The following is a 24291-nucleotide window of genomic DNA, read 5'->3' as shown; positions in this document are numbered from 1 at the left end:
GGTGCTGCAGCTCTCTGTCTCCGCGCCAAAAACAACTAAACAGGAAGAAGAATAACTACTTCCGCTTGACAGGCTTACGTCAAGATACTTTGAGCTATGTAGGAATTTCGACATATATAAGTCGGAATTTCGATTTAGCTATGTAGTTATTCCGACTTAGCTAAATCGAAATTCTGACATAGCTAAGTTAGAATTTCTACTTAGATTTACTTAAGTCATTATTTCTACTTAGCTATGTCGGAATTTCGACTTAGCTAAGTCGGAGTAACTGGCGGGAATGGGCTTCCATACTATGGAATGGGCTTCCATACCCAGGTGCACGCACAGCCGGCAAACTAGTTTACGGAAGCGCGGTCTGTACCACGCATGCGCAGCAATAGAAACGCGTTACATTATATCGAACAGTTATCGAGCTTCTATTAAAGTTTTAACGAGGAAATTTTTTATCACGATAATTATCATTATCGTTTTATCGCCCAGCACTATGTTAACCTAAAGAAAGTCAGAAAAGATCAAATGACCTTGGTTGGTCCTTCAACCACCTTCTTGCTCTTATTTTGATATCACTGCAGTATGTTGCATGACTTTGGCAGCCCATCCTATTGGATGCTGTATATGCTGCTTTGCCTTGTATGAGTGCATATCTGCATGCTGTGGGCTTGCTCCATTTAAAAAGATTGCATATTTTTGCCTTGAGAGAATTAGTGCATTTGGTTGTCCTTCCAAGAAAACATCTGGACCTCCCTGCACTTTAACTACTTACCACTACTACTACAACTACTACTAAATAACCCATTTGGATGAAACTAGTTACATTTGGATGACTTCCTTTCCTCTGTGTTGTTTGCTTTGGTTCTGCCTAACCTAATGATATGGAAAGCTTGTTGAAGCCTTGCTGATTTATGTTTGAGTTTGCTTTGACCTGGTTGGCTCCTGTTCCTTTAATTTGTATTGAGTTTGAATAAGTCTCAGTTTATGTTTGTTTATCCCTTCTTTTTTCTTTTTTGGTTGTCTAAGGAATATTGTTGCAAAGTGTGCACTACAACTAACTGTTCTGTCCCTTTATTCCATCCTCTTTCTTTCCTCTCTCACACCTATTGGTTGCTTCCCCCTTTCCTTCACTTTCCTATCTTAAACTTTGCATCCTAATCATTTCTACAACTCCCTCTTTCTCTGTCTGTCTTTCACTTTTGTTATATTGTGGCTGTACTGTAGAATAATTTCATCAACCTAAGTTTCCTGAGGTTGTTCAGGGCAGCTCGTCTCATCAAACTGCTGAGGCAGGGAGAAACCATCCGCATCTTGCTCTGGACCTTCGTTCAATCCTTCAAGGTTTATACCCAATTATACAGCATGTCACACATACTGAACTCATATTCTTTTGCATGTCTGAGTTTTACAGAAATATACACATCTGTTTTGTGTATATATGTACGTACATGTAGAGAATGCCTAGGTGCATTTTCATATATTTGATACCAAATGTGTCTCTCCTCAGGCGCTGCCTTATGTTTGCCTCCTCATTGCCATGCTGTTTTTCATCTATGCCATCATTGGGATGCAGGTGGGTTACAGCATCAACCTAAAACGTGCTTTAGTGATTTGAGGACACATTAAATTTATTTTATAGGAAAATGATGACAGAAAGGTGGAGAGAGAGACTAAGGATGATGATTATGGTTATAAAGATTTGGTGCATGATGGAAGGAGGAGGGAGTGGCAGTGTGCATGTGTGAAGTTAAGTTTCACAGTGTTCAACCTTTTAGTCCTGTTTAGTGGCAAAAGATGACTGATGAGCAACTAGTCTGGTTTTCACTGTTAACAGTATTATGTTCAACAGCTGTTTGGGAATATAGCTCTTGAAGAAGATGAAGAAGAGACAGCCATCAACGAGCACAACAACTTTAGGACCTTCATACAGGCTCTCATGCTTCTCTTCAGGTGTGTGCGTATAAACATGAGCGTATTACTTTGCTTATCCCCACACACCGCTCTGCCTGCCCCTGTATATTCAAAACATTTGTTTTTTTTCTATAATCTCATGCTTCTCTTCAGGTGTGTGCGTGTAAACATGAGTGTATTACTTTGCTTATCCCCACACACAGCTCTGCCTGCCCCTGTATCTTCAAAACATTTGTTTTTTTTTTCTATAGAACCTTCTGAAACAAATCTGTTAACAGTTGTGGCAGACCTTACTCATCAGATCTTTCATCAATCAATTAATCTTTCTGTATGTTTGTAGGAGTGCAACAGGGGAGGCATGGCATGAGATCATGCTGGCATGTCTGGGGGGTAATAACTGTGACCCCCTGTCAGGGAACACAGAGCCAGAGTGTGGCAGCCAGTTTGCCTACCTCTACTTTGTTTCCTTCATCTTCTTCTGTTCGTTCTTGGTGAGCACATACTACATAGTCCAACATCCTTAGCTGGAGCCTGTCCATATCTTGTTGATCCAGTATCATAATGCATAAGAAAAATAAAAGCATAAAAGATGCCAAAGATTGATATGTTTTATATATGCATAGAAAATACCCATGCAGCAGTCTGTGTAATAGTAAAATCCTGTCTGAATGTTTTGTAAGAAGAAGAAAGCCCTGTTTATGTCAGCATAGTGTCTTCTAGCAAGGTATTCAAAACCCCACTCAATGTGCTTCTTGAGTGTTCTGCATCTCTTCCTGGCAGCTAGTAAAAGAAATCACTAATTCAGTTTTGGTCAGGCAACTTAACATGTTCCTAGTGCTGTACCTTAAAATATAATTATGACAATAATGATTTTGCAGATTAGCTTGAATAAACTCCTACTGTAACATTAACTGTTTAACTTTTTGTGTATGCGCATGCATGTGTGTGTTCATGTTTCCTTATGTGTAGATGCTGAATCTGTTTGTTGCTGTTATCATGGACAACTTTGAATACCTGACGAGAGATTCATCTATACTGGGACCTCACCACCTGGATGAGTATGTTAGGATATGGGCGGAGTATGATCCTGCTGCCTGGTGAGTGGTAACGTGCATCCTTAGATGCACATACACATACATGCAAAGAAAGACAGCAGAAATCCCTGTTTACTTGCACAGAAAATCTTGCACACATTGTTGTATTTGAAAACAGTAGTTACATCCATACCACCTTTTCTTTGTTTGTGCATGTGGTTCACATTCAGACTTTATTGTACATTTCTTGTGCTTGTTTTAATAAGCACAGTAAAAGGCCCATGCAATGAAAGAAGTAACTTCAGGCATCTGATTATCTCTGTCACACCGAACAACCCCTTCCTTCTCCTCCCCTTTCTTACTTGTTCTTTAAAATTGTCTCGAGATACACCTTACACCTTCCTCAACCTTCTCCCTCTTCTGGAATCTGCATACTGCTAAAAACTTAATGTGTCAACGTCTACACTCCAAGCAAAACTCCCCTGCCCACCTCTGTAAATGTCTACTGTAGACATGCTAAGTTTCATGGTATCTGTATTCCAGTGCCTGTTGTGTTGCCCTCATGCTGTCCTGTAGACTGCACGTAGACTGCTTTAATGGGAAAGAAAAGAGAAAAAATGTCAGAGAATGGAACAGTAATAATCAAAATTACAGGAAAATCCATAAGAGATGGAGAAAAGATTGTCATATAAAATGAGATTTAAGTACCTGAATGTAGATTTTTAAAGGCTAAACTCATCCACAACATTTTTACATAGTTTGTATGCTTTAGAAATCAGTAGAGAATTTCTTAAAATGTATAAAATGGTATCTGTCTTCACCTTTTATCAGCAGTGTTCCTTGGTGTGCATTGCATAATTGTGAGAAAAATGCCTTTATTGATACTAACATGCTATTTTTCAACCACTACCTTACTGACTGTGAAATGGACACTGCTGCACAGAAAGGAGAGAATAAGGAGCACAGGCAACGAACACATATTTAAGAGGGTGGGAATCTGCACACCACAAGCAGCTATTAAGCATTTAGCTGTTTTCCCAAGCACATGCTTTTCTCCTCTGTTAGCAGTTCTTTAATTATACTGTGCACACATCCAGCGAGAGGCTGGACTGGAGAGAGGAAGGAGAGGAATGTTGGAAAAAAGGGAGATGAGAAAAAAACAAGGAGAATGGAGAGGAGGGTTATGAAATGTAAAGTTTTATGGGCAGGACCGCATTTGACAATGTACGGCATGCAGTGAAGTGTTTATTTGTGTATGTGTGTAGTTTGCATATGTGCATTTAAGTGTCGATCTATTTAAACAGGCTGTTATTAACAGTAAACTAAGTATTTTTAGATACTGTGTACTTGTCAGTCTGTTCTGCCTCCCAACCTTCTCTCTTATTTCTGGATGTGTGGGTGTGTATTGTGTGTTTATATTTGTGTTTTCCTCCGTTTCTTAACTACCCTGTATTCTTCTTGCAGCGGGCGCATTCATTATAAGGACATGTACAGTTTGTTACGAATTATCGACCCGCCTCTCGGCTTAGGCAAGAAATGCCCCCATAGGGTGGCCTGCAAGGTTTGACTTCCATTCAGACAAACTCTCTCGACTACACTTGCTAGTCACAGCATCCAGGAATGCAGTGAATGCTGCTTTTTATTCATCTTTCTTTATCATTTCAATTTTACAACTTGTTTTCCACCATTATTGACTTGCATTCTAAACTGCTGAGAGAATGTGCAGGACAATGCAGACACCCAGTGAAGCATGTGAAATATAAAATAAAAAAAAACTATCAAGTTTTACTGCATTGTTTAAAAAAAAATCACTTTTTATGAGTATTCTTTTCTTTTGCTTGCTGTGGAGCCATGGCTATAATCTTGCAAGCTACGGTTGCCTACTGTAGTGTTGCATTGTTCTTGGTTTTTGGGGGTTGGGGGAAAGACAGAAACTGCATTGACACCCGTTCCTCTTCCTCCCCTCTGTCCTCTGAGCCGGAGCAGCTTGGTACTGGCTGTCAGGCTCTGCCCTGTTCTTCTGTGTAAAGACTTACACACATGTACCGTACAGTATAGACTATTGTCCTGTTTGCACAGAAATGTTTTTGATACTACGAGAGAACTTTTGCAGCTCAAATTCCAATCCTTATCTTCATCTTGTTGTCTACCTTCTCTGTCATTTACATTTGTTGACATGACAAACTGTTAGAGAGACCTAGAGAAGCCACTTGACCACAGTTTCTCCAGATCAGCCCAATAACCTTGTCTTTCTGATGTTTTGTTCTCTTACTTTGTTTTGTTCCTCCCCTTTCTCTCCCACTCTCTGGAACTGTCATCTTTTTTCCTACCCTGTCCTCTAATCTATCATCTCCTTCATCTTTCTTTTGCTGCATCTTTTTTCTCCCACTCCCTCCCTTCTCTTTCTCCCTCTCCCCCTTTTTTGTGCTTTTGTTAATGTGGTGGTGGCACTGGCTGATGGTGCAGTGGCAGAATCAGTTGCAGGGAAATGTATGACATGCTGAGGCACATGTGTCCTCCTCTAGGCCTTGGGAAGAGGTGTCCAGCACGGGTGGCCTACAAGGTCAGAAAGGACCTCATCGTCACCCTAGTCTCCTAGTAAACTTTAATGTTGTTTCTTTGGATCTGTTTGTTTTTGTGAAAAGTGGGGGTGGGCTGGTCGGTGTTGTGGCGTTGTGTGGTGTTGGATTGTGGGTGGAGGTAGCAGAACAGTTAGGTTTAAGTTAGTTGGGGTGTGTATCCACAGGAGGGGATGAAAAGAGGGACCTTCTCAGCTTGTTTGCACCATATACAACGAACATACACACTAACATAAGCATGCAAAAGTCACACATGTTAAAATCTGCAGTCATATTGTTTTGCAAATAGAGTGCTTATTAGAAAAGCATATCACACAAACACTGCTGAACACTTGTACACAGAAGCATGCATGTGCAGCCAAGCTTGGAAGGTCTGCTAGACTTCTGTCCTCTGACTCCTTCTGTCCTGTGGATGGGACACACACACAGAATCAGATCATATCGATCTGCACATAGATATTCTCTCTTACTTCACATGGTAGAGAGAGCAGAGGGGTTTGTGTCAGTGACGTGTTTACCTCAGAGAGCCTTTGGTTGCCAAACAGAAGCAATTCGTTTCCTGTCGCCCTTCATGTAGCAGCTCTAAACCCCCCAAGCAGCCTTTCTATCTGCAAGTCCAATCTTCTCTTTGTCCTTTGGTTCTGTCGTCAATGCAGTTCTATTCCGTTTCCAGCCCCCCTCATCTCTGCATGCTGCTCCCCTCCCTACACATTTACTGTACACTCCCTCACCTGCCTTCTGCATGGCCGTTAAGCCCAGCAACCACCTCCCTGCTGCACACACCCTTGTCTGTAACATAATCAGCACAGACAAAGTTCATTGTAAACACATTGTTATCATATTATTATGAAAATAGAAATCTACAGAATAATAACAAGTTTACCTTCATGTCACCATATTCTTATTATTGCTCTTGTGATCAACTTGATGCATCACTGGTAGATCACTGTGAGCCTCGGGGGCAGCTGGCCAAACAGCCTGTAGGCACAGGAGATCGATCACTCCATTGTGAATCATTGTTTTATCCAATTCCGTCCTCCTTTTGTAGCAGACAAGGGGCAAAAGGTACTCACGTTTTGTACTTTTTATGGTTCCATATGGATGGCACTTAAATATGAGTGCCAGTCAATAAAGGTATTTATTCCCCTAGGCTACTTGGCCTTTACAGTCTAAGGTTGTTGTTATAGGTTATATGGGAAATTACACTTGATTACATTAATAAATAAAAGAGGTCTACTTGAGTAGTTTAAAATGTACTGTTTCACCCAGGTTTTACATCTGTTACTCTCTCTTTCTTGGTGAATTATATTTATTTTTAACCTCCACCCTTGTCACCATTCATCCCCACATCAAATGCTGTGTTCCTTTTCTTGTCTTTTTTAGTTTTACCCTCAAATAGTTTTCCTAAAAGCCTCCTTCCTGAACTAAAAGCTAATCCCCCAGTATCCCTGATCCACAATCTAACATGCTTTCCATTCATGGTTTTAGGAAAACTTCCCTTACATCTCAATCTGTTCCTTGATAGTTATTACTTGAAGATTTTTCCAGAAAGTTGCCATCTGTGTTATGCCTTACCTGCCTTTCTACTGTCCCTAAGCACCGTGCCAGAAACCTGAACCTTACCACCGACCTTCCAGTCAGTCTACAGAACAATGACCTATCTAACTCCACTGCTTTTAGCCTTCGATCTGCTCTGTCGTGAAGGGTGACGGCAGAGCCATCAGGCAGGACAGCATTTTTACAGGCGCAGCAAATGAAGTGTGGTGATGTTTTTTCTTTTCTTTGTCTATTTTTGGCCTTTTTCTCTTGTCATTATTTCTCTATTTTTTTCCCTTTGAACTTTTCTGGAAGAGGACATATTTCTTTTCACCTCCTCGTTCCAACATACAGCTGGATTATGTTCACTCAGAACATTTTGCATCTTAGCACAAAACAGTGCTTCCATAGTGGCCATCTTTTCTTCAGGATGCCGCTCTCTCTCACCTATTAACCCTTTAATTCTGTGCCCATTTTTCACACGTTTGACAATCAGATAATTAATAATGGAGCTAGTTCCTCTATCATTTCAGTCTAGCCCCATCGCCTAAAAAAAATTTCTTACTTCCTGCAAGATTGTCCACATTAAAACAACTCACAAACTCATTTTAATGTCACCCACAGAGGATGCTTTCAATGTACGACTGCAAAGCTGCTTGTGCTGTGAGCCATGTTGCAAATGCATTGCATGCTGCATGAAAGTCGGATGCGCAAGACGTTTTTGAGGAAATAGATATTTTAAAAAAGGAGAGGCATGTAATCGGTATGTGGGGGGGGCATGGTGTGCTGCATGTCTGGGTTGTTACCGTCTTTGGTCACCAAACATACACAAATTCCAGTTTGTCATCTGTGAGTTGGTGTGTGTCTTTGTATCAACTGTTACTAATATAAACCAACAAGACCTGTAAAGGATCAAACCAGTAAACGAAAACAAAATGTTCCTGTCTTTCAGGATGGTTCCTCGGTTGTTTTTGGTTTACTGGTTTATCATCTGGTCTGTTTTACTGTGAACCTCCATGCCCCCAGGGGGAGCTCTGGATTATAGTAGCTGCTGCTCAGCCTGTCCTCCTGTTTTTTTCAGGGAAGAATGAAGATTGTAAATTGAACCAACCTGTGAGGACTTTTGGAAATCAAAAAACATAGACGGTTAACTGTTAGGAAATAACTGAATATAAACTCTGGGACAAATCTAAAAAAAGAGTGTCTTTATTAATCACCTTGGTACTCACTAGTTCTTTAATATCACAAAAAAAGAATGAAGTCTGTGATTCTCTACAGATGAATTTGTTTTGGCGGTCTACTGAAAAATTCAGATATGTGCAGTTTGACACTGTAGATGAGTAGAAACCAGTTCTTACAGGTAGACAGACAGAGCCTGCTGCTGATGCTATGCACAGCTCCTTCAGTCGAATTTACCCTAGTTCACCCAACCCCCACTCCCTTCTCCTTACTCCCTCTGTTTTAGTTGTCATCCCCACCCTACCTCCAATCACCTGGAGATTTCATACACCCTCTTACTTCAGCAGTTTTCTCACTGCTCATCTTGAATGGCTCTCCCACAGAGACTTCTCCGAATGGACCTGCCTGTGGCTGATGACAATACAGTCCACTTCAACTCCACTCTCATGGCTTTGATCCGCACAGCGTTGGACATCAAGATCGCCAAGGGTACGGAAGGTTTGAAATCTAGTTTTCTCATATGTTCATCTCCTTTTTGTTTTGTCCCCCTCAGTACAGAACTGCATGCCATTTCTGTGCTGTGAACCCAGAATCCTCTCACTTTTCCTCATACAATGTGCCCTTGATGGCACTAGATCATATATGTAACATTTAGCTAATTTGTGAAGCTGAAGCTGAGCTCATGTGGAATTGAGGTTCTCTCACCATGTACAGCTTCTAGTGCAGTCGGGATTGCCTTACTAACAAGAACACATTTATTTTGTCTGATTTCATATTGGTATGTCCTCTTCTAAATGTTTTTGATTGATGATTTGTGTACAATTTTGTGTACATAAGTAAAAATGTTTTGTACGTTTGTGTGTGTGCATGTTTGTGTTTGAATTTATGTATGTCCATGTACTTGGCATGGATGTACATGCATATATAAATATATATGTGTGTGTGTTTGTTTGTTGAATATGCCTAGGTGGTATTGACAAACACCAGATGGATGCCGAGCTAAGGAAAGAGATGATGGCAATCTGGCCCAATCTTTCCCAGAAGGCCCTGGACTTGCTGGTTACACCACACAAGTGTAAGTTGCAGAGCACGGGAGCAGGCGCAGCAATGTGGCATGGATGCGTCCAGCCTGTGCCTCCCAGTGCTCCAGCTTTGCTTCTTATCATGCCACCTGAGGACCTCTTCTCTCTGCCAGTCTCTCTGTCTCCCTCTGCTGCACCCTTTGAATCAGCTGGCACATCACCCCACATGTCCACACCTACATACATCAAATCTATGAAGACATGATTACATGAGCATCCAGAAACACAGACAAAAGCAGTGACAGGAGGTTGGATTGTGATAGGTACTGTGCTACACACACACAAGACCCTTTCCTTTCTCTCAACTACAGAATCTTCACTCACATACATCCGCCACCAGTCCCAGACCCCAGATCAGAGGGTGCCTTACTATAGATTAACTCTCTGTGGACATCTTCTCACTCCAGGGGTATTCAGCTCTGTTCACTACGTGACTGGCTAAGCATGATAAAATATTATATTACCTTTAATGTTAATTGCCCTAAGAAGAAATGCACAGTGCATTAGTTCCATATTACAGTAGATAAACACAAATCTTTTAGAGCAAGAAGGTATATAGTTGATAATTTTGTCTGTGAAAAGACTATTTGCTCAGGGTTCATGTGTGTGATATTTGTGTGAAAGTGGTTGTTTGTGTTCATGCCTCTACCATCCCTCATACAAAGGGTCCATACCAAAAAGTCTAATTGTCCAGGGTAACTTGTGATTCTTTCATCAGCAACTGACCTGACAGTAGGAAAAATCTACGCTGCCATGATGATCATGGAGTACTACCGGCAGAGCAAGACCAAGCGCTCGCAGGCTCTTCATGATGAGCAGGTACTGCTGCCTCATGTTGAATAACACGCTATTCAACTTGCATTCAACCTTTTAAATTTAAAGGCAGACTGATGCACTTAAATCAAGGCTGCAGGGCTGTAGCTCCATTCATACAGGCCTGGGCTGTGACAGCATTTGTCCAGGTCATGGAAGAGTCCTCATTCATTCACCTAAAAGGAGCATACAGGATGTAGACACAATAGGTAAATCACAATTCCCTTATCTGATTGTTCCTTGATCCTCGCTTGTTCTATTCAGCCATCTCTAAGCATGTCCTGAAGAGCTTATTCCTACTGTGAGCAGCGAGGAGGCTGCTGTAGGAGCCATGAGCAAGGATAGATGAAATCATTCTTTGCGGAAGTCTTTTATAGACCGACATGCCCCTTTATTGGAAATCAGTCAGTGATTGGATGTTTCAGATGGAGAATCAGAGGAAAGGATTCCTCATGTCTGTATAAATGTGTTTCCTCTCTCCTTGCATATTGTGTTTCCTCTCTCCTTGCATATTTTCCTCATATCTTATGAGGGCTGGACTAAGGCACAAGGCAAAAACGCAAGTGAGGGAAATATAGATACAATTAAGGGAATTTGGATTTACCCAGTAACTTAACCGTATAATGCAATGCCCCTTCTCTAATAGCAAAACCAGTGCTGCCATCTACTGGGCAAGGTTTGCTACTCCATGCTTTTACAATGATTTTAGCACTGACATTATGCAGAAAATGTAAATACAAACAATTTAGTGAGAGATTTGCTATACTTTTCACAAAATGGAATTGATTTAACACAGTATGCACTTGTTTTAACAGTTTTGATTCCTGTGATGCAGTGTTGTCACAGCCCCCAAGGTGCTCGTGCCTCAGCATCATGAGAACCTCCATACTGGCTCCTTTTACTGAGCTCAGTTCTTTCTTTTGTGGATTGCTTGTAAAGATCCTGCAACATCCCCAGCACCCATGCTTGTAACCTTGGACTGCTAGATCTGCATTATGATAACACTTCACCCTGTCCTTTGGTTAAAATACTACCCCTTGTTAAAGGAGAAAAAGCTTTCCGTGACAGAGATGACCTCCACATTAATTTTGATTGAGAAGGTGATCAATAAGATCATAAGGTGGTCCTGTTTGACCTTAAATTTAATGGACCTTAACAAGGTGTGTGCTCCTCATTAATCTGTTTTTTCATTGCATGTGCTAAGATGCTCACAAGGTCTCTCAAAGATCAGCAAACCTCTTTCACACCGTTTGGTTTTCTCATGCAGCTTTTCCCTCCATTTCCTCACAGTTCCCTGAAAGCGCACAATGCTCTGCACTTGAGTTGTTTTTCTTGCTCCACATCTTTCACCCCTTCTATTACACACCACATACTGTACATTGTCCCCACCATTTCCTCTCTCCACTCAACCTGGGTGGCAGGTCTGGGCTGCTGCATAGCGACACACAGTGAGAGCCCTCTGCAGTGTTTCATCATACTAAAATGTCATTTGTGGAGATGCCTCACTCGACATTCTGAAAGTGTACATTTTATGCTTTACATGCTGTGTTTTACATTGTATCACATAGACAGGAGGGTTGCCAGAGTCTGGATTTGAATGAAAGGAAGAAGGAAACTGCACATTTTAAAATGAAAATCTTGACATTGTGAAAGGTGTTTTTATGTAGTACTGTTGCAACTGGTTAAGTGGATGACTAGTAAATGAATGACAATAAATGTATGATTTTATATTTGACTTGCCTCATCATGCATTTCACCTGATATGTAACCCTCCAGGACTAAAATGTTTTTCTGCCAGGATGTCCTCCATCACTCTTTTATTGCTCTCCTCTTTAACAGTTCCAGTTCTTCATTCACTGCTGTGGAAACTTTGTTGCATGTATTTTTATAGTATTAAATTGGTCACCAGATGAAACCCAGAATGACTGCTGATCATTTTCTTTGATCCAACCCTGGGCTCCTGACTGAGTGGGTGAATTCTGCTTTCTTATTGGACCATATAAAGCAGTCTGATGGTTTAAGACCTGAAGGTCTCACGGTGTTGCTATGTTCCAGATTGCATTCTATATCTTTCTCCTGCTAGCTGGTGGGTATCACCTGCTTGAGAGTCTCCCACAGCCCTATTTATTCCTCTTACATGACCTCTTTTTTCTCGCCTCGCTTCAACCGACTGCCCCCTTTCTACATCCCCTTTGTACCTGTTCTGCTGCTTTTCCCCCACTTCCTTGTCAGTCTGCCTGATAGCTGGCGACGGCCATGTTGTATATCTCACACAGAATCGAACGCCATTACTGTTTCAGCGCGTGGAGCCACTTTCCGACACCCAGGATGGAGGTCTGGGATTCAATGCCCTCCCTCCACCCGAGGCAACAGAAACTATCAACACCCTCCTGTGAGTTGGATGATGTTGGTGCATGTGACTTTACTTGAGGTGGTGTATTGAAAACGAACCAATTAATGAAGGTGTGTGTATATGTGTGTGTCATAGACCGGTGGGGGGGGGTGTCCCAGAGAGCCGTTCGTGGATGACGGCTCGTGCTCAGGAGATGTCCCAGAAGATTGGCAGCTGGAGCCCTGAGGGGCTTACTGAAGATGGCCTGGGGAGCATGACCAACTCTCAGGTAGAAAACTCATAAATGCATACCCAGGGCCACCTGAACCATTCAACAAGGAAATCAAGAGAGTGAATTTGCTTTCTGTCGTACGTGCATATCACTTTTACACAAAACAGAACTTCAAAGCTCTTACTGTGTAAACCTTCCTGCCTTGTTATCTTTATCATTTCTACTCAGTAGCTCGTTCTCATTTCCTCCAATCTGTCTTACCTGGATTCTTCAGTTATCATTGATATGGCCTTAACCTTTCTTTTATTAGATCCATCTCTCAAACGTTTTCACACAACGTTTTATCTTGCAGAACTTTTCCTTCACCTTTACATTTCCATATTTCATGTGGAGTCTATCTTGCCCCTGTCCACAGAGTGGTTCACATCTCTGTCTTCATGCTGTTAAACCTCTCTGCTTGTAGACCTCCTAGAGGACCTGACAGGTCTCTCTATAGTGATCGACAGAGGTCTGGAGAAGTTTAAACACCATAGGTGATAGAAGAGAGTGGCTGTCAGCTTCATTCAAACCAGTTTGAATGATAATCTACAGTACAAGGCAACTCATAAAACAACAGACAATATGAGGTGATATATAACAAGCACCTTTACAGTAAAACACTACCCAATCACTAAATGTATTTAATGAGATGATAGAGTCAATAAGTAGCAAACATATGCTGAATGTGGTTGATCTTTATTTAGCATTACGTAATTTAGAGGCTGTTATTTTTATTTTATTTTTTACCTGGTATTTCAAAAATTACTTTACGTGATGAAATGCTGGCACTGGATCTCTGCTAATGATTTAATCTTGAACAGCAGTGAAATAGTGCCACACAAGATTAAAATGAAGGTATGTTTAAGTAAGATAAGGCCAAGCCTCCACTTCTCAGAGTATTCTCCAAACAAAATAGAAGTTGACATATTTACATGGGAAATTTTGCATGGTTGTCATTTTTACACAACCTCATTTATTGTCAATGCAGTAGTGTCTGCATCTGGCCAACACTGTTGTGGTTTTCTTATGTCGTCTGGGCTGCACATAATTTTACCTTCCAAGCCAGTCCTTCAGTGACTCATAAGCTCCTCCGTCTGGCATATGTGCCATTAAAAAAAGAATCTTCACCTTCTAGTGAATATACCAGTGTTTGCTTACAGCTGAACAGCTTACAGCAGACTTTGCAAACACAAAATTAGAAGTCATCTGGAGTCTGCATGCCATCTTTTCCACATAAGACCCAAACAGCCAATTTCTTTTTTTTCTAATTATCACACTTATAAACTAAAACAGCAAAGAAAATAAAAAGGCAAAGTTGCCAACCACGCATGCACTCATCGGTTTACTTCTCTGAGACCTTCAGTTGTATTTATTTAATTATTTATTTTTTGATAATAAATCTTCCCACCTATTCCCCTACTCAGTTTTCATGGCAGCCAGTCACACCATCTCCTGCTCTCCTGCTCTGTTTGCAGACGGTAGAGATGAAAGAGATGGGGCAGGATGGTTACTCGGATACTGAGAACTTTCCACCAATGGAAGGCCATGGCAGGGCCGCTTCCATGCCCCGCCTCCCAGGCGACAACCAAGTGAGCAGCATTCTCGCCTTTCCACTCTCCTTCTATTTCCCCCATTTTGAATGTTCCTCATCTCCTTGTGTCCAAAAGGGTCATATTTACAAAGGTCTGACTCATTGCTTACAGATGTATTGCTGTGGGTATTTGAACCCATGTTGGAGAAATTTTAGCACAGAGCTAGAGGGACTTCTGCAAAATTAGGGCCATAATTAACAAAGTCCAGCTGTTGAGGGCTACCTTTTACACAGGGTTACATGTAAAAAGAACAATGGATAACATGAGTGAATAGAGGCCATCCTATAATGACAACTTTTCTGGCTAAACCATGGAAATGTTTTGCTGAAATGTTGAGTTCCAAACATGAATTCAGAAGGACCACAGCAAGGCAAACCCAGACCTCCTTCTTCTCTCTTCTTCTCTTAATGTCTTCTTCTACTCCTTTCATCCTCACACATGCATAGAGGTTGTCCCATTTTCCATCTAACACACTTATCAGTTTTATATTGTTTCATATTGTGGTGAGTGCTCCTGTTGTCATGTGCACACAAACACACAATGCCCTTTATGAACGTCTTTGTCCCCAATTATTTCCTTCTCTTTTTTAAAGAACCTGACCCTGATTTATATATTGTTTGTAGTTGTTTTTACTAAATTCTCTTTTCCTTCCTATCAAAGGTTTTGCCTGTGTTGAACTCTTTTTCAGTTTTGGAGGGTTTTTTTTAAATCGGTGTGATATTGTGTGTTGCAGGTGTATGTGTGTGTGTGTGTGTGTGTGTGGTCTTTTGTTTTTGTTTTTCTGTACCTGTCAGGGACCAAACACTGGGAGAGCACATTAACATTGTAGGACTCATCTTCCCTGTGTGGACCAGATGGTGACCCACACAAAAGTAAATCACTGAACTTTAGGGAGACAACTTGATTTAGAGTTAGGATAAGAGTTAGGAAAGTAGTGGTTAAGGTTGAGGTTTGAGTAAGTCTACAGGCTATGAATGTGTAAAGACCAGCGAAGTGCGAAACAAGGGTGTGTGTGTGTGTGTGTGTGTTGTCTACAGTATATGTTTGTGCTCGCCCTGTTATCTGTGCCCTAAAACGCACCCTGTTTCTGTCACAATGTTGTCTGCTGTTTCAGTTTATTGTAACCCTGCACGTGTGTGTGTGTGTGTGTGTGTGTGTGTGTGAATATGCATATCCATTTGTGTGTATATTTTGCTGATTGTCGTCATCGCTGTCATGACCACAGTGCTGTTAATTGAGCGTTTTCATTGTGACCTTGTCTATACTACTACTGTTTTGGTACCAACCACCCCCAGTGTCTGTGGTAAGTGTCGCTCTTCACCTTCACTGCTGCTTCAGTCTGATCAGACTTTCTCTCTTCTTCCTTCTCTTTCTCTCTTTCCTCACTTTTTTGAACCTTCATCTGACATTCACTGATTTTTACTTGCGCTCCTCTGTACCCCTTTTCATTGTGTATCAATCCGTATTTCTCTCCATCTTCCTTCATTCTTTTCTCTTTCTGGTTCTGTGTGTATGCTCAATGTGTGGCCACACCTTTGGTGTATTTGTGTCTCTGTGTGTGTCTTCTCTGTGCTTATACAGCAGCGGAAGAAAGGGAAACAACGTGGCAGTAATCTCAGTGTATGTACCCTCTCTCTCTCTCCCTCTCCCTCTCCCTGCCTCCCCCCTTCTATCTCTCTCATTTTCACATACTTGAAACCTTTTCTCATTTGTCATGTTTTCATATTGTCTTATTTTTAGTGCGAGGGTTTTTTTAGAATTTGTGAGGATAACCTTGTTCAGCATGACCAAATCTAATTACAGCCCAGCTTCCGAACTAATCCATAGTTACCTCTCTCATGCACTTAACATAGTGTGCTTGGGATTGAACTGTGCACGTTCACTCTCATCAGCTCACTGCCACTGTCCTGTGGTCTCTGCTTCTCTCTCTCTCACTCACTCTCCTTGACTCTCTCAGCTGCTGCTGCTAATGCTTTGTTGCTTTATGTCTTTACGTCTGAGTGCTTGTCTAATGATGCTGTAATGGTTTTCCCCTTTAGAGTCCAAGTCCCCATTAACATCTGCCCACCTGCATGCAAGAAAATTATTTAGATATATTTAAGTGTGTGTGTGTGTGTGTGTGTGTGTGTGTGTGAATAATGAAGACTGACAGAGAGAGGAATGATTTGGGTGTCTGTGTGTGTGAATGGATATGTTGTTAGGATTCTCAGTGCTAATTCTATGAAGCCTGATAATCTGGTGTTTTATACACATGTGCCAGCTTGTCATCTGTTGTTAATTTGTCTAATGCACAATAACTGGAAAACTTGGCCAGCTCAGCTGCTGAAAGAATCTAGCACTGAGGCAGTAGTTCACATGATTAGGCTGCAACTTGAGGCATCATAGGTACTGTCCTGCTGTCCCACCTCAGAGCACGAGGCCTCAGCAATGCAGAAGGAAGTTCTAATTTGGATACAGGACTCAGGACAACCCCTATGTTTCTGCATGGCTGGTTGAAAGCATGCTGAAACAGAGCAGAAGTAGAGGACGTTTGAGCAACCTGCAATGTGCCATGTTCATGTGGTTTATGGGTAGAGAGGATAGAGGAGTGTTGCAAGTTGTACTGACCCTTCTATTCCTTTTATCATTTACCAAGCAATTCACAGAAGCATGGACAGCATGGCTGTTTGCCATCATGTCTTATTATGTCTTTATTTAGACTCTTTTTCATTCCTCTGTGTCAGGGGTCAGCAGTTACTTTGGTTTCAGCACAGTTTATCTTAACACTGTTCCCTGTGGGGACTAGCACAGTTTTACAGGTGCAGTGGTGGCACATGTCTATGGCAGGGATTCTTAAAATACTATTTAGTTCATCTGAAAACATAAGAGATGTATAACATTTATGTTTTCTTATGTCTCAGTGCACTCCAGGGCCAGCAGTAGCCAGGCTTAGACCTCTAATCTCTTCAATACATGGACTTAAAGGTTTGATAAATGTGGAAGGATTAGACACTATCAGTCCAGTTAATTCCATAAACCTGAAATCCAGCACTATAATAAACATATTTCTCTTATATGTGTGGATAATCAAATGTGGAGAGTGTTAAAGAAGAATGGACATAGAAATAGGTTCATCTTACCCTTGGTTGCCAATTCCAGGCAGCTGTGTCCTCAGAACTGTCGCCATTAGTAAAGAGTATAATCTTGTATAAATGTTTTTGTTGAATAAATGCTATGGAATTATGTGTTTGAATTAAAAAGGTAAGATGTCGTTTAATTCAAATCATGTTTTAATCACCCAACTATTATTTTATTTGATAAATTTATTACATTTCTTGTAATTGTGATGGAGGGCCAAATTTGGCCCATGGGCTGTCTTTTGCCCATCCCTGCACTATAAAATGTACACATAGTTTTCAAGTAGCATGATTGGGACATTATTACTAATGTGGGAGTGTAAAATTTGGGATGGGATGTGGGAGAAAGCATGTGGGTGCTTGTATAGAAATGCATCTAATACACAGACACACAGTGTCTCTTTCCCCATAGCTCACAGAAAACCAATTCAACAATCAAGTCTCCAGCCCTCATTTGGTGGTCTCTCTCATTCTGCCTTAGACTATCAGTGACAGCAGTCCCATGAAACGCTCAGCCTCATCACTAGGCCACAGCCAGTCTGGGCGTGGCCACAGAGACAAAGGAGGGGCAGACCACTACAACATGGACCGTGTGATACCCGAGGAGGGGCGAACTTCCAGACATGGACATCGGCGAAAAGACCGGAGTCATCGGGCATCTGAGAAGTCCCTCTGCCGCTACACAGAGGCTGACACAGGTGGGAAAGACTATGTACACACACACTAGGTCTTATGATGGTTTGACAAATGTTATATTAATGCAGTTGCACTTTGTAGAAGCAGGATCATAGTTGTGCCTTTAAATGATAATGACATTTGAAAGACTGGACAGAAACACATAAGGATCACTTAGTTTTGTGTAACCCTTTCAAATGTTGTCATATTGTTAACACATCATAGTGATCTTTTTTCACCACTTTTAACCCCGGTAATAACTCAGATAAATTCCACCATCAGGCCTGGGCACAGACCTGAGTACAACCACCCAGTCAGGCGACCTCACATCCAAAGACAAGGATCGTGACCGAGATCGCGGCCGGTCCAAAGACCGTAAGCACCACCACCATCATCACCACCACCATGGCTCTGTGGACAAGGAGCGTTATGTAGCAGAGCGAGGGGGTGAATATGGACACAGACACTCCCATGACAGAGAGCTTGAGCGGGACAGAGAGAAGGAAAGGGATCGGCGCTGGTCTCGGTCACCCAGCGAGGGTCACGAGTGCATGCCGCACAGACAGGTGGGCTTCTGGTTACTTGTGCGCATGTAGCATCTAGTTGGAGAGCAATACACCATGTGTTACTTTCCAGCACAAAATATAGCAGTGGAACAGTTCAGTGGTGATGAAAAAAAAAACACAGTGGCCTCTGTTGATCAGAACCTGCTGCGAGTTACTATTTAATATGATAATAGAATATCAAACGTTGGCTACTCTGCTGTTCGTTGCTGTCAAATGAGAGGCCAAGATGTTGTTTTCCTTAATAATACACTGTTGTGTTCAACATGGCAAAGATGGTATGCACCCTATATGTTCATTTGTATATACATACCGTTCATGTTTGTCAACATGCACAGAAACATGCACATTACTGTGGGTATAACCATATGAAGAAAAGTAAGTGTTTGTTAAATGACGTCCCTGTTATCAGATCACTGTTCCAGCAACCAGCGAATATGCATAACAATGTATATTTGAGCGGTTGACTGCTGTCCCTATAGGCTGCCAGTGTTCTCTCTCGTTCCTCTCACTACTTTAACTTTTACCACATCCTTTTCCAAGCTCATTACCCACCACATTTTATACTGCCTATTAAAATGGGAAACAAAAGGTATCATCTACATTTAGCCTTGTGAATTGTATTTCTTTGTTTTAACATGAAAAATATTGCCAAGGTGCACTAATTTTATTTAAAGGGTAAGAAAAAAATTTCCAAAATTGAATTAAAAAGAAACAACTACTTTTTAGAACTCGGCATGTTGCATACAGGTGATTCAGCTCACTCACAATGTCAGACCAAACACACTGACTATATGAACAATGTTTACCCTGTAACACACTTGTTGCTCCAGAAATCAACCCTTTACCTTTCTTTTCTCCTGTCGTCTTTTGTTTTCTTTCCTCTGCGTGACATGTCGCTTCTCTATGTATGGTGCTATTTGAATCTCATCTTTCTTATTCCCATGCTCTGCTCTGTTTCCTTTTGATGCCTTTCATTTCGGCCTTTCTCTTCTCCATTCCACAAACATTACAAATGGTGCTTTATATTTATTGTTGCTGTGTGTCCTTATTGTCTTTTCTTGCTTTCTTTCTGGATTCTCTGCCTTTTTATCTTGTATTCTTTCTGTCCCTCTCTGTTTTTTGCATACTCTATCTCTGCCATCCTCTACTTTACATGTCCTGTCGTTGAATTTGTGGTTCGTTTTTTTTTATTTGCTTTATTTCACTTTTTGTGTAGGGCAGTAGTTCAGTGAGTGGAAGTCCTGTTCCCTCAACATCAGGAACCAGTACACCACGCCGAGGTCGCCGACAGTTGCCTCAGACCCCTGCAACACCCCGGCCCCATGTTACATACTCCCCTGTGGTCCGTAAGGCCATGCCCACACCACCTGGTGGGCCACAGAGCAGATCCCCAGCCCCTCGCCGCTTTTCTCCTGAGCCTCCCCAAGTCCAGGGCCCTCCACCCACTGGCCCCCAAGTGGCTCACCATGGCACACCCCGCCAGGGTCATCATCCCCCGGCTCGTTGGGGAGACACAGGTGGAGGGGGTGGCTCCATGGAGGGGGGTGGCTCCTTCTACACCCAGGACTACCAGGAATATGAGCGCCACCATGAACCACCTGCCTATGAGCAGAGCCCCATGCAGGGTGGCAACCCCCACCCACATGCCCTGACCAACCACCCACTGCCACCTCCCCCACAACCACAGCTACATAACCCTCATCCCCTCCCTCCACCACAGCCACATCCGGTAAACATACCCCACTCTCATCCCCCACCCCATCCACAGCCTAGTCGTACCTCACCTAGAACTGCTCACCTTGCGACCCCTCCCACCACTGCCCTGACTGGGCCTGTACAAAGCCAGGTGCCTGCCGCCCAGCGCCGCCTTCCCAACGGCTACCACTCTTCATCACCTTCCACACATCTCCATGGACCCCCACATCCTGGGCCTCACAAGGTCCCTCCTCCAGCTGGGCATCCTAGGGGTCCTCGCAAGGGCCTGCATGAACCCTACAATGAAACAGAGGATGACGACTGGTGCTAGTCTCTGGGGATGGGGGAGGGTTGTAAGAGGAAAAAGAATCGGTAGATGTACTGGAAGATGAAGATGGGAAGCTCTGAGCCAGTGCACTGACCTCCAAGGGAAAACATGACTTTTCTTTCTTGTCCAATCACTTTTTTCCTTTCCTTCACTGCTTGGCTGGTCCCAGGGATGGTTGGCTAAAAGAAGGGATACAGTAGGTGTCAGAATGAAGGGATGGAACAAGAATGCTGAGGCAGGATCTGGAGAAACAAGTGACATAAGAGAAGCTAACAAGCTACCTCCATGTTCTGCTCGCATTGTTGTTTCATCATCTCCTGATGCCAGATGAGGTTCACTTCAAGCTGCAGTGTTCATGGATACAAACATGATGGACATTACTAGTCTTTGTGTGTCTTAAATTACACCTCTGGCAATGAGTTACAGCCACTTATAAGATGTCAAGAGTTGCGACTCGACAAAAGACACTTTACTGTCAGAGACAAAAGAATGACCACTTTTTTTTTTCACTTCTCATGGCTAACTTCAGATAACTGCAGAAATGATCAAATCCAACCCTCCCAGCCACCAGTTGAATATTGATGAGTTTTATCATCTGTGTTTTTAAATAAGAACAAAACTGACTATGAGCCCCTCCACCTATATGAGGTGAGAAGGCTAAGTGGGTGGGAGAGTTGGTGAGAGTTGCTTAGGGTTGACAAGTTAATTGGTCAAAATCTAGAGGACAGGGTAGGTGTTTTGGGGATGCTTACTCCTGTTCCTGGAGAACACCCTCCTCCAAGTAACAAACTATTTAACCTTCCCCCACTTACAACCACCGAGAAAAGAAAAACAAAAATGTGTAGATGGGTTTCAGAAAAAAAAAAAACACAATACAGAAACTGTTTTCTGCAGTATTTCTTCTATTCCTGCAGCTGCTTCTTCTTCCTTCTACTTCTTCAAAACATTGAAGCTTGAATCTTCAGTTGCACCCCTCACAGCTTCAGTTTTTACACTTACGGAGCTGTGCACCCTGTGGAATACTGCATGAATAATACTAAAAATAATAATAGCAACAATGAGAGAGATTTTTCTCTGTCCTTTCTGTCGTGGTCTATAGGGTTTCTCTGTTTTTTAGTGAAAATGCCTTTCTGTTTCTCTCTCTCCCTCTCTCCTCTGTGTGACATCCCTCTCTCTGTACCTTCATTTACACAAAAATTAAGTGGCAGAAGGATATAGGGAGACTGGAAAGTTACTGTATGTACCATATATGTAGATGGAACAAAATGATAACATTTTGCTTGCTTGTCTGTATGTTCTGTGCCAAATGTCTCCCACTGATACAAGTGGAATTGCACATATTTTTTGTGGAAGTAATTTTTTGTAACTAAGGTGATAATTCTAAAATGATAATATCGGGAAGCAGGGTAATGTGGATGAAAGTGTAGTGTCCATATTGGTTTAGAAATGTTCCCAACTCAGTAACATCTCAAAGTCTTCCAGGGTTTGGGGTTAAAACATACACATCAGAGAGAAAGAGACTAATAGGAAGGCAGAGGAAGGAGAGAAACTCTTTGTTTTCTTTGTTATTGAGTGTAGTAATGGGTAAACAGATATATAAAAATGCATCATGATAATGAGGCAGATTCTCCATAGCTGCTCCTATATTTTGTTCTGTATGGTGGTTTTATTTAGAGCTCAGCCAATAATTTTTTCTCCAACCACCGCTGCATTGTGGGAAACCACGTTTGCAGGAGTTTAAACTATCTGAGATTGCTAAAAGCAGTAAATAGGTCTTCTTTCTTGCCTGTCTTTTTTTTTTTTAAAGCTTGAAGCTATGTAGAGTTTAAACAGTCGGTGGAGAACCCCCTTTAAAATATTGCCCCTTAACACAGCAGTGTCCAGTAAGTTTCCGCATTTAAATGGATGTGTCAAGCAGAGTTCCACCACCACTTGTGACCTTCAGGTGGCGCTGTATGACAAACAGTGTCTCTCTGGTTTTTGTACCTCTCCCTTTACCTCACTTCTGATTCTGAGTTTTTATGCAGGATCAGGGCACCAAGAATTTAGTTTAGCTCACTGTCTCACTAGTATGCCACCTCATCTGTGTTCACCATGTGTAAACACATGCAGCTGAGTTGCACAGTTCAGATGGGTTGGAAAAAAGATCTCTGGGACTTGTCATGGTCCTGGTAAACATCTGTATCCCACGTGTAACACACACCACTGTCAGTCCCCCAGAATAATGTTTTTTTTTTTTTATTTATTTGTTTAATCATTGACCTTTGTTTTACCTGGAGACCTATCACAAGTTTACCAGAGAATGCACCGAACAAATTGAAAAAAAAAAACTGCCTATTAGTGTCTTTCCAACCTCAGTGGAATGTCACAGACAACTATTTTTTCACATCACTACACTTTAAATCAGAAGACACTTAAATATGTACTGCAGCTTCTGGTTATTGTGTGTGCGTGTGCGTGCCAGATATTCCTTTTTATTTATTAATAATTATTATTATTACACACTCATAGTGTGGGGACTCGTGGGCTCCAGATGCTGGTCCCTATGTAAATCATTGCATTTTAAGGTGACAACTTGCTTTAATGCTGGGATAAGGATTAAGATTAGGCCAGCAGTGGTTATGGTTAGGGTTAGTCTCCAGCAAATGAATGTAAGTTGATATAAAGTCCCCACGATGAATGAAAACAACTTTGTGTCTAAATGGGTTTTGACATGTGTGAATGTAAATGGATGAGTGAGTTTCTGATCACTCTCTGTTTTGTTTTTGTGTGTGCTTTGCTTTCTGTTTTTGTCTCCAGGAGTCCTTAAGACATTTTAATGAAATCATTTTAACAATCTTTGACTTTGTGTGTGTCTGTGTGTGTGTGTGAGAGAAGTCAGTAAGTTTCTGAATGAAACATACAAAACCCCAAACATTCAGTCTTTTTTCCACGCCGCAGTGAATTCCACTAACACGTTGATCAGCCACACAGACTCTTCAAAAAGCAATGTAAAGCCGCTACTGGGGATAATTTTTTTTTAAGATAAACAAAAAAAGGAAAAAATATTTAGTTTGAGAAATGCATGTGCTATGTGCATGCCACACCGTGGGTTAATAGTCATCTTCAGGACATAAAAAAGCAGATTAATGAATTCAGAGGAATAAAAAAGATATATAAATAGATGTTTTTTAAAAGCAACGTTTCCTTTTTCCTTCTATTTTTGAAAACAAAAAAGGTTAAAAAACTACAAAAACAAGTCAAAAGAATAAAAACAAAGGAGACTGGTGAGAATCAGTCTCATTTGTTTTCTTCTGTTACATGGAGTTGAGGCACGACATCCATGTTCAGGACACCACAAAAAAAAGTTTTTAATGAAAAAATAAATACAAAGAAAAGAAAGTACAGTTCAAAGATGGTGTATTCTTCCTGTGGGGGTCAGGGGTTGCAGGAGCTAGTTGGTCAAATGTTCTCATAACTGGCTGTGGAACCTGTGATGGCTCACTCACTCCCTCTCTTTTCTCTCTCTCTCTAACTCTCTCTCTCACTCTTTTACCTGTCACACTATTAACCTGTCTCACTGCTATTTCTACCAGTGCATTTTGTAATTCC

General features: G+C 41.7%; 1 protein-coding gene across 5 annotated transcripts; it reads left to right on the top strand.

Moving 5' to 3' along the window:
• The first annotated feature begins 257 nt into the window (after nt 1-257).
• LOC109952983 (voltage-dependent P/Q-type calcium channel subunit alpha-1A-like) lies at nt 258-23022 on the top strand. Of its 5 annotated transcripts, none has more exons than XM_020588314.1 (15): nt 258-1332; nt 1499-1564; nt 1841-1941; nt 2243-2393; nt 2872-2999; nt 4401-4497; nt 8614-8719; nt 9198-9305; nt 10031-10131; nt 12402-12517; nt 12614-12746; nt 14204-14317; nt 17918-18134; nt 18394-18677; nt 19899-19985. In XM_020588314.1, the coding sequence occupies exons 2-15, from the start codon at nt 1529-1531 to the stop codon at nt 19899-19901; spliced, it is 1695 nt and encodes a 564-aa protein (XP_020443970.1). In that variant the 5' UTR covers nt 258-1332; nt 1499-1528; the 3' UTR covers nt 19902-19985. The 5 variants fall into 5 exon arrangements, with proteins under 5 accessions (XP_020443970.1, XP_020443967.1, XP_020443966.1 ...); XM_020588311.1 differs by lacking the exon at nt 4401-4497 and adding an exon at nt 5403-5499 and having other exon boundaries at nt 259-1332; nt 19894-23022; XM_020588310.1 differs by having other exon boundaries at nt 259-1332; nt 19894-23022.
• The last annotated feature ends 1269 nt before the right edge of the window (nt 23023-24291 follow it).

This window comes from Monopterus albus, unplaced genomic scaffold (genome assembly GCF_001952655.1).
Source record: "Monopterus albus unplaced genomic scaffold, M_albus_1.0 scaffold527.1, whole genome shotgun sequence".
In the NCBI taxonomy this organism is placed as follows: Eukaryota; Metazoa; Chordata; class Actinopteri; order Synbranchiformes; family Synbranchidae; genus Monopterus; species Monopterus albus.
This window is presented reverse-complemented; position numbering and strand designations above follow the sequence as displayed.